This window comes from Salvelinus sp. IW2-2015, linkage group LG22 (assembly GCF_002910315.2).
Source record: "Salvelinus sp. IW2-2015 linkage group LG22, ASM291031v2, whole genome shotgun sequence".
Classification (NCBI taxonomy): domain Eukaryota; kingdom Metazoa; phylum Chordata; class Actinopteri; order Salmoniformes; family Salmonidae; genus Salvelinus; species Salvelinus sp. IW2-2015.
The window spans coordinates 4,030,862-4,041,206 of record NC_036862.1 but is presented as its reverse complement, the minus strand read 5'-3'; the positions used below and the strand labels follow the sequence as shown (position 1 = coordinate 4,041,206).

At 42.8% G+C, this 10,345-nt stretch overlaps 1 protein-coding gene across 1 annotated transcript in view; it reads right to left on the bottom strand.

The window, feature by feature from the left end:
• The window catches only part of LOC111949676 (ankyrin repeat and protein kinase domain-containing protein 1), a 12,184-nt gene extending 2,828 nt beyond the window's left edge, over window positions 1-9,356 (bottom strand). The window contains exons 1-5 of the mRNA XM_023967027.2: window positions 9,054-9,356; window positions 8,469-8,751; window positions 8,098-8,249; window positions 6,107-6,165; window positions 5,765-5,920 (exon numbers count right to left, since the gene is read on the bottom strand). Of these exons, the coding sequence (XP_023822795.2) occupies window positions 5,765-5,920; window positions 6,107-6,165; window positions 8,098-8,249; window positions 8,469-8,751; window positions 9,054-9,238 (835 nt within the window). The 5' untranslated portion in view covers window positions 9,239-9,356. The remainder of the gene's footprint in view (window positions 1-5,764; window positions 5,921-6,106; window positions 6,166-8,097; window positions 8,250-8,468; window positions 8,752-9,053) is intronic.
• Between the last annotated feature and the right edge of the window lie 989 nt (window positions 9,357-10,345).

The window sequence follows — 10,345 nt, the reverse complement described above, 5'->3', positions numbered from 1 at the left end:
CCCTGGTTTTATTCCAAGCTGTATCACAACCGGCTGTGATTGGGAGTCCCATAGGGCGGTGCACAATTGTCCCAGCGTCGTCCGGGTTAGGGTTTGGCCGGGGTAGGCCGTCATTGTAAATAAGAATTTGTTCTTAACTGACTTGCCTAGTTAAATAAATAAAAACAATTTGTACATTTATACTTTAATACCTTTTTTAAAAATGCATTCATATAAAGTATTCCTTTTTTATATCTGTGTCCATTGCAGCTTTGTCGTTCCATTTTTTATTTTAAAATCGTCTTATTTTATCATTTTATATATTTTACATGTGAAAACCAAATAGTGAAGGTGCTGGAGGCAAAATGCAAAACTGGAGAAACTTCCAGTCAGATGCAGAGAGACTAAGCCTTCAGTCAGTCGACCTTCATCAGAGCATAACTCCACAAACAATAGTGGGACAGATAAGGCCACACAGTGGGCCAAAGTTAATTAAAGACCCTTGTGATAATCTAAAGTACCCAAAAAGGCCACTTGATGTCATGTGATGAAAATTCCATAACATCCTTGAAAGTTACCAACATTCTGGTAGTTTACTGGTAAATTTACAAAGTTACCAGTAATATACCTTCCCTTTGCAACCCGTCTGAGGATCTGGCCTCAGCAGTGGTGACCCGTCATTCAGTGCAGCTGGGTTAGAGCTCCACATTTTGGGCTTGCCTGTTTTGCATCTTATTTTGGCATTAATATGTTTCACATATCAGTTTGCAAACAACGTAAAAAAAATCATTAAGTTAACAAAGTCGCATTCAAATATGGTCTCTTTTTTGTTAACTTGAGTAAAGCAGCTCCAACGTGCAGGTGTTTCAGCCTAGCTCAGTGCTTTCTGTGGTGGTGGGGCAAGCCAGCAGAAAACTTGGAACGTTGCACCGTGATTGGCTCAGTGTTCTGTCACTCATGGGGATACTACGTCACCGCAAAGTCTAAGGGGAGCCCTCGAAAAAACTTTGATTGGACTGATCATGTCAACATCATACTTTCAAAATCTTAGCTGCAGTCATCATCATGAATCAAGTTGCCAATCTACTGGAAAATCCTTTTAAATTCTTGTCAAATAATGAAGAGAAACTATAGATAAAAAGTATTGGTGCTCATCGGCCATTTGACATGAACATTACACAACAAGTTGTAAATTGCAAATTCAACAATGAGTGGTTTGGAAGGAAGTGAGCACAGCATAACAAGGTGAGTCCAAAAATGTCTTGAATCCAAGATGACATAGCAGTCAGACGTCCTTTGTCCTCGTCTTGTCGTGTCCCGTGTATATATATATTTACATCTTTCTTCGCATATCTTTTATATATTTTATTTTCCAAAAACTCAACTTCAAAACACTCTCCTGCAACCCGCCTCACCAATTAAAAAAAAGAAAGTATTATTTACCTCATATCTGAAATCCACAATAGAATCTAGCCAGAAGCTAGCCAGAAGCTAACCAGAAGCTAGCCAGAAGCTAGCCAGAAGCTAGCCAGAAGCTAGCCAGAAGCTAACCAGAAGCTAGCCAGAAGCTAACCAGAAGCTAGCCAGAAGCTAACCAGAAGCTAGCCAGAAGCTAGCCAGAAGCTAGCCAGTTTACTGGCTAACGTTAGTATTCATCTAACCACGGTTTGTGGTCATCAGCTATCCTTTAGCTCGAAAAGCTATTGCCAGTTTTGTACAACGCGACTCAGACCAGAACATACCGGACCTATTTTTCTCTCCATATCCCCGGATTTCAACCGCAAGCTCTGGACATTTACACCTGGATCTCGCAGCTAGCTAGCTGCTATCCGTGTGACTATTGGCTTACGTCCCGGAGCAAACATAAATTATTCCGCAGCTAGCCAGCTGAAGAGTTCCATCAGCCACTCCTGGGCTACAATCACCTATCCGGACCCGTTTTACTGCCGATGCGGAGCCCCATCGGGCCTTCACGACTGGACTACCGACGTTATCTGCCCGAGGGAGTTATCCAACTGGCCCCTCCGTAGCGACGTTACCTGAACGCCCATCTGCGGCCCGCTAATCGTTAGCTGTCTTATCGGCTGCTATCTGAATAGGTCTGTCGGACAATTTTTCTTGGGTCACTATAACTAAGTCCATGGAGAACAAGAACACCTCCTCCCAGCTGCCCACTGCACTGAGGATAGGAAACACTGTCACCACCGATAAATCCACTATAATTGAGAATTTTAATAAGCATTTTTCTACGGCTGGCCATGCTTTCCACCTGGCTACCCCTACCCCGGTCAACAGCACTGCACCCCCCACAGCAACTTGCCCAAGCCTTCCCCATTTCCATTTCCTTCCCCAAGAGCTGCAAAATCTGGACCCCTACAAATCAGCCGGGCTAGACAATCTGGACCCTTTCTTTCTAAAATGATCTGCCGAAATTGTTGCAACCCCCATTACTAGCCTGTTCAACCTCTCTTTCGTGTCGTCTGAGATTCCCAAAGATTGGAAAGCAGCTGCGGTCATCCCCCTCTTCAAAGGGGGGGACACTCTTGACCCAAACTGCTACAGACCTATATCTATCCTACGCTGCCTTTCTAAGGTCTTCGAAAGCCAAGTCAACAAACAGATTACCGACCATTTCGAATCCCACCATACCTTCTCCACTATGCAATCTGGTTTCAGAGCTGGTCATGGGTGCACCTCAGCCACGCTCAAGGTCCTAAACGATAGCTTAACCGCCATCGATAAGAAACAATACTGTGCAGCCGTATTCATTGACCTGGCCAACGCTTTCGACTCTGTCAATCACCACATCCTCATCGGCAGACTCGATAGCCTTGGTTTCTCAAATGATTGCCTCGCCTGGTTCACCAACTACTTCTCTGATAGAGTTCAGTGTGTCAAATCGGAGGGCCTGTTGTCTGGGCCTCTGGCAGTCTCTATGGGGGTGCCACAAGGTTCAATTCTTGGACCGACTCTCTTCTCTGTATACATCAATGATGTCGCTCTTGCTGCTGGTGAGTCTCTGATCCACCTCTACGCAGACAACACCATTCTGTATACTTCTGGCCCTTCTTTGGACACTGTGTTAACAACCCTCCAGACGAGCTTCAATGCCATACAACTCTCCTTCCGTGGCCTCCAATTGCTCTTAAACACAAGTAAAACTAAATGCATGCTCTTCAACCGATCGCTGCCTGCACCTGCCCGCCCGTCCAACATCACTACTCTGGACGGTTCTGACTTAGAATATGTGGACAACTACAAATACCTAGGTGTCTGGTTAGACTGTAAACTCTCCTTCCAGACTCACATCAAACATCTCCAATCCAAAGTTAAATCTAGAATTAGCTTCCTATTTCGCAACAAAGCATCCTTCACTCATACTGCCAAACATACCCTTGTAAAACTGACCATCCTACCGATCCTCGACTTCGGCGATGTCATTTACAAAATAGCCTCCAATACCCTACTCAATAAATTGGATGCAGTTTATCACAGTTTATCACAGTGCCATCCGTTTTGTCACCAAAGCCCCATATACTACCCACCACTGCGACCTGTACGCTCTCGTTGGCTGGCCCTTGCTTCATACTCGTCGCCAAAGTCCCCCCTTATCTCAGCTCGCTGGTCACCATAGCAGCACCCACCTGTAGCACGCGCTCCAGCAGGTATATCTCTCTGGTCACCCCCAAAACCAATTCTTCCTTTGGGCGCCTCTCCTTCCAGTTCTCTGCTGCCAATGACTGGAACGAACTACAAAAATCTCTGAAACTGGAAACACTTATCTCCCTCACTAGCTTTAAGCACCAGCTGTCAGAGCAGCTCACAGATTACTGCACCTGTACATAGCCCATCTATAATTTAGCCCAAACAACTACCTCTCCCCCTACTGTATTTATTTATTTTGCTCCTTTGCACCCCATTATTTGTATCTCTACTTTGCACATTCTTCCACAGCAAATCTACCATTCCAGTGTTTAACTTGCTATATTGTATTTACTTCGCCACCATGGCCTTTTTTTTGTTGCCTTTACCTCCCTTATCTCACCTCATTTGCTCACATTGTATATAGACTTATTTTTCTACTGTATTATTGACTGTATGTTTGTTTTACTCCATGTGTAACTCTGTGTTGTTGTGTCGAACTGCTTTGCTTTATCTTGGCCAGGTCGCAATTGTAAATGAGAACTTGTTCTCAACTTGCCTACCTGGTTAAATAAAGGTGAAATAAATAAATAAATAAAATAAATTATGCTCCTACATAAATTATGTAATATGCCAGGGAGATATGTATACTGTAGCTAAGAAAGTAATACTAAGTGTATGTTGTGTAGTAAGCTGTTAGTAGCCCATGTACCTCACGCTAATAATCTTAATTTTGCCTACTGTTCTGACTTGGTGGTGCACGTGCACATGTAGCCTATAGCCTGTTTTAGAGAAATGTAATCATCAAATATTGTAAGAGCTTTCATTGTCTGCTTATATGCCCCCGCTATTTATCCTACGGTTCTGACTTGGTGTACAGGGAGAATTCTGTAAGAACGGAACATGTTCTGAATTCTGTTGCTGTACATTTCAAAAGTGCTGAACAAATAGTTATATTGACAACGTCCGTCCTAGCTTGCTCATTAATGTCTTAATCGAAATTACGGATTGCCTCTTATTTGCTCGTCGTTCCCTTATGCCATAGTTTGTACATCTCAATTATCAGTAGAAACCAAATTTGTTTAAACAAGTCAGCCATATCAGCTGTGTGTTTTTTTTAAAGGCAGTAAATGAGGCTGAATTAACTGTTTTGCTGCCAGACAAGGCTCCGCTGATAGCCAGGTGTAGCAGTGGTAAGGTGTTGGGACTGCTGTTGGGACTATGTAGGCCCTAATAGTTTGTGGGCACCATTCTTTTACGGTTGTAGTGCAATGAATGTATTGTTTAGTGTTGTATTGTGTAGTGGCTCAGTAGGCATGCATAATTTTACATTTTATATTTTTTGCCCCACCAAGATTTAAATGCTAAAATCGCCACTGGGCCTCAGCCAGTGTAAGATCGTTTACTGAACAAAGTACACACAACATGTTCAGCCATATTGTGTCAATGTCCAACATATGGGCTTGCCTTGTTTTGAAGAAACAATGTGCTGGAGCAATCACATGGGTAATGTGTATAGCTATAGGCTTAAAATGTGTATTTTTCTTTGAAAAGGGAAGCCTATGACACTTGGAGACAACAAAGGAGGCCCTTCATAATTTTTTCCTTCACTTTTTCTGATTTAAAAAGTGGTGTTTCTATACTGTTTCCGATCGTAACAGGGGGTGGCTATTCTCCCCCTTTTGCCGTCTCGAAGATAGTTTGTTTTGTTGTTGTTCTTTGCGGTTGGGTATGGAGAGGGACACACAATGTTATCCAGCCTGATCTAAGATCTTTTCGTATGTCTGGCATTGATGACAATGACCATAGGAGTTGGTTGGCGGTAAGTAGACAGAGGTGGACCAATAACCTAAGTTTCCAGGCCTGGCAATGGAAAAATGTGAGCTGAATTGGCTACTGGAAGGCTGCTGGTGTCAGATGATTACCATTATGCCATTGAGTAAGCCACTTAGCCCCAAAAATATCTCTCCATCTTGCACTGCACAATGGCTGACCATGTGCCTCTCAACACGTGGGTGTGTCTGAGGTAGGGGAAAAAAGCTGAAAACTAAATTTTCTTTTGAACCAAATGGACAATAACGTATCTATTCTACTCTACGGTATTTTACAGCACAAACAGATCTGGAATCAGGTGAAGTGTTACCTGAGAAATCTGGCCTCTCTCTGGGATCCTGATCCCAGCACTGCTGCATTATTGTGATCATCTGCTCACATTCTTCTGGCTTGTCATCAGGGATCTTTTCCAAGCCTGGCCTTCTACCTGATGACACCTTCATCAGCACTGTCGTTGTACTGCTTCCTGTGACACAGGAAGTTATATGTTTTTTCAGATGAGAAATGATTTTCAAAAATGTCCTCTCAATGTAAAATGTGATTATAAGCTTGTATAGTTTAACTACCTGAACTTTGTCAAGCACTACTGTGTCTGTGATTAGATTTTTTTGAAAATCTGATACTTGAATCAGAATGCATTACCACTACTCACGTTTCCCAGCTTGATAAGGTCTCTTCTGGGTCAGGATTTCCCACATCACAATAGAGAAGCTAAATTTAAACAAGGAACACGTAAGACCACTCTGACCGGACAGGATAACTTCAATGTGGTTCTTTCTCCATGTATCTAATAACACTGAAGAAAAATATAAACGCAACATCAACAATTTCAACGATTTTACTGAGTTACAGTTCATATAAGAAAATCCGACAATTGAAATACATTTATTAGGCCCTAATCTATGGATTTCACATCAATCAAATTTCAATTAAATCTATTTATAAAACCCGTTTTACATCAGCCGATGTCACAAAGTGCTGTACAGAAACCCAGCCTAAAACAGCAAGCAAGGAGCACGGTGGAAAAACTCCCTAGAAAGGCCATAACCTAGGAAGAAACCTAGAGATGAACCAGGTTCTGAGGGGTGGCCAGTCCTCTTCTGGCTGTGCTGGGTGGAGATTATAACAGAACATGGCCAAGATGTTCAAACGTTCATAGATGACCTGCAGGGTCAGATAATAATAATCACAGTGGTTGTAGAGGGTGCAACAGGTCAGCACCTCAGGAGTAAATGTCAGTTGGCTTTTCATAGCCGAACATGACTGGGAATACAAATATGCATCTGTTAGTGACAGATAACTTTTTTTTTTAAAGTAGGGGCGTGGATCTGAAAACCAGTCAGTATCTGGTGTGACCACCATCATGCAGCACGACACATCTCCTTCGCATATAGTTGATCAGGATGTGGGATGTTGTCCCTCTCCTCTTCAATGGCTGTGCAAAGTTGCTGGATATTGGCGGGAACTGGAACACGCTGTGGTACACGTCAATCCAGAGCATCCCAAACATGCTCAATGGGTGAGATATCTCAGTGCATTCAAATTGCCAACGATAAAATGCAATTTGGTTTGTTGTCCGTAGCTTATGCCTGCCCATACCATGACCCCACCGCCACCATGGGGCACTCTGTTCACAATGTTGACATCAGCAAACCACTCGCCCACGAAACACCATACACGCTGTCTGCCATCTGCCCGGTACAGTTGAAACCAGGATTAATCTGTGAAGAGCACACTTCTCCAGTGTGGAGAAGTGGCCATCAAAGGTGAGCATTTGCCCACTGAAGTCAATTACAACGTCGAACTGCAGTCAGGTCAAGACCTTGGTGAGAACGACAAGCATGCAGATGAGTTTCCCTGAGACGGTTTCTGACTGTTTGTGTAGAAATTCTTCAGTTGTGCAAACCAACAGTTTCATCAGCTGTCCGGGTGGCTGGTATCAGGTGAGGAAGCCGAATGTGGGTGGGATGGTTGTGAGGCCGGTTGGACCTACTGCTAATTTCTCTAAAACGATGTTGGTAGAGAAATTTATATTCAATTATCTGGCAACAGCTCTGGTGGACATTCCTGCAGTCAGCATGCCAATTGCCCGCTCCCTCAAAATTTGAGACATCTGTGGCATTGTGTTGTGTGACAAAACTGTACATTTTAGAGTGGCCTTTTACTGTCCCCAGCACAAGGTGCACCTGTGTAATGATCATGCTATTTAATCAGCTTCTTTATATGCCACACTTGTTGGGTGGATGGATTGTCTTGGCAAAAGAGAAATGCTCACTAACAGGGATGTAAACAAATGTGTGAACAACATTTGAGCATATGGAACATTTTTGTGCATATGGAACATTTCTGGGATCATTTATTTCTGCTCATGAAACAAGGGACCAACACTAAACCTGTTGCGTTTATATTTTTGCTCAGAGTACATTAAATCTAAATGACATWATCAAAGATTATACCTCATTAGAAACTATATTGAAAAAATCTATGACTTCAGGATCAAATACTGAACAAATTATTTAAATATCTAGTTAGTAACTCATAATTGTTCTATTACAGAGAGAGAGAAAAACTAGCCTATTAACACAGTTCTATAGTGGGCCTATGTGTGAGTTTGTAGGAATTCGCCCTTGSCAACTACCTCACCTGTAAACATCGAACTTGGTTCCYGGATGCCCAGAGCACAGGGTGAATGTCTCTGGAGGTATGTAGAAAATGTTCCCTCTCGCAGTCAAATTTTCAATGAATTCCTTCTTGTTCCCAGCCTCCTCCCACTTAATTAAGCCAAAATCTGAAATCTTTGGAGGGAAGTATTCTTCAGACAGATAATCATTAATGCGTACGTACCACTGAACTCTTATTCAGATATAACCCTACACTTTTTAATGTTTGCATGCCTAATTAAAAAAAGAGTCAAGATATCATTAAGGACCCTCGTCTCGTCTCGCTCATTACACTTTTTAAACAGGAATAGCTGCTTAAACGGCATACCAGCGTCTCTGTGGAGCTATCCTCACCTTGATGTGGAGGTGATCGTCTAGAAGGATGTTTGAAGGCTTCAGGTTCAGGTGGAGAAGTGGAGGGTTCATGCTGTGAAGGAAGTTCATGCCCATGGTGACCTCGTGAATCATCTGGAACTTCTTGGGCCACATCAACACGTGGCTGGTGAGGAGACGATCCAGGGAGCCATTACTCATGTACTCCATCACCATGGAGGGAGGGTCATTACACACCCCGTAGACGGACACGATGTACTTGAATGTCACTTTCTCCATCTTGGATGCCTCCTCTATCATTCTCCTACAAAATAAAGAAWAGATAAGCGTAAGGGGGAGTTGACAGGTTTTTTCCCACACCTGAGCAGCCTCACCCCACAGATTTTTGTTGTGACTTTCAACCTTTCTAATCTAACACATTTATTTCCCCAGTAATTAGACCAATACTGCAAACTGCTAATTATCCAAACGCCYRAATGTGCTCTCTTTTAGTGATTGTAATTCCATTCAAAACTGGCAATTAAATGATGTGATTTATTCGGGGAAATGTCTGCTCTGTTCTAGAGTGTATCTTCTAGGCCTGTAGTAAAGCCACATTAACCATACCTGTAGAGACTGGTGCCAGTAAGTGTGGTATTGAAGCTTTTCAGKGCACACTTTTCCCTCCAAAGCTTGAGTTTCACTCTGTAGACCTGGCCAAAGCTGCGTTCTGTCACCTTAATCCAGTCAGCCTCAAAGTCATCCTTCTTGAAGACCCTGAACTTCTCCAGGCCCCCTTCAACACGATCCATGGGGGCAGAGCTTCTCCTGTGTGTCACAACACCGTCTCGAATCTCACACAAACTCAGAATCACTTCTCCGCRGGGTCTCCCTTGTCCATGAAGTGTGTAGACAACCACGGAGGAGGCGAAGCGGCAAACAAGTGTGTCTAAGACTCGATAGTGGTTAACTGTGGGTTGTGGGAGGAGCCATGWCACTGCTTGTTTGCATAGGAATGTAACAAGACCGGTTTCCACTACACTATCTGCCAAGAAAATTGCTTAGGTTCCCACCAGAAGGGCACAGGGTGAATGTCTTCCACCAGAGAACAGGAAGGAAACCTGATAAACCAGGTAGCTCTGATACCTGGAATGCTGTAGTATATATACTCACTCAAGTGCTATGATGRTCTTTTGCGCATGAGTGTTTGACAGTGTTTGACAGAGTATCAACCAATCACAATAGAGACATCCATAATGATGGGTATTTTTGTAATCATAGGCATTTTCTCCGTTTTTGGAGGGTGTCCAACGCAATCCATCCGAACAGATATTACTGTGTGATAAATGTATTGTCCAGCAGTACTTTACGTTTGGGGACTGCAATCAGGCAGGGAGAATTTAAAAAACGGTCCGAATTAAAAACCCATATGAGTCTAAGCCGGGGGGGGGGGTGGGTTGTTTTAATTGTTTTAAGAAGGTCATCCTTACGATCATTTTGATATTTGATATATAATTTTAAGACCCCTTGAAGTATAAAAAAAATATTTCCCAAAATTATTTGATAATTGGCCTTACTGCTATTTGCCCATTCAAACGCATTGAATAACAGATTCACTACATGGAACAACAGATAGTTCCCCCTCAAAAAATCTAAAGGAAGTTTGTTCTGAAGTGTCTATCCTAAATCTGAAAGATATAAGATCAGGAAATGTTATATATATATATTTTTTTACATGTATTTAACGCCTTGTTTTTCCCCTAAACAGTCTCCACATACTGTATACTTCCCTAGAGCAAAACAACCGACAAGTACGTGTTTGCGAGAGTTCTCACCTTTACACAGAGGGGTCATATTAGTGTGTAGCCCAACTGTTTGGGCGCTGCAGACAGAAGTTGTCAGATCGGCTGTACCGACTT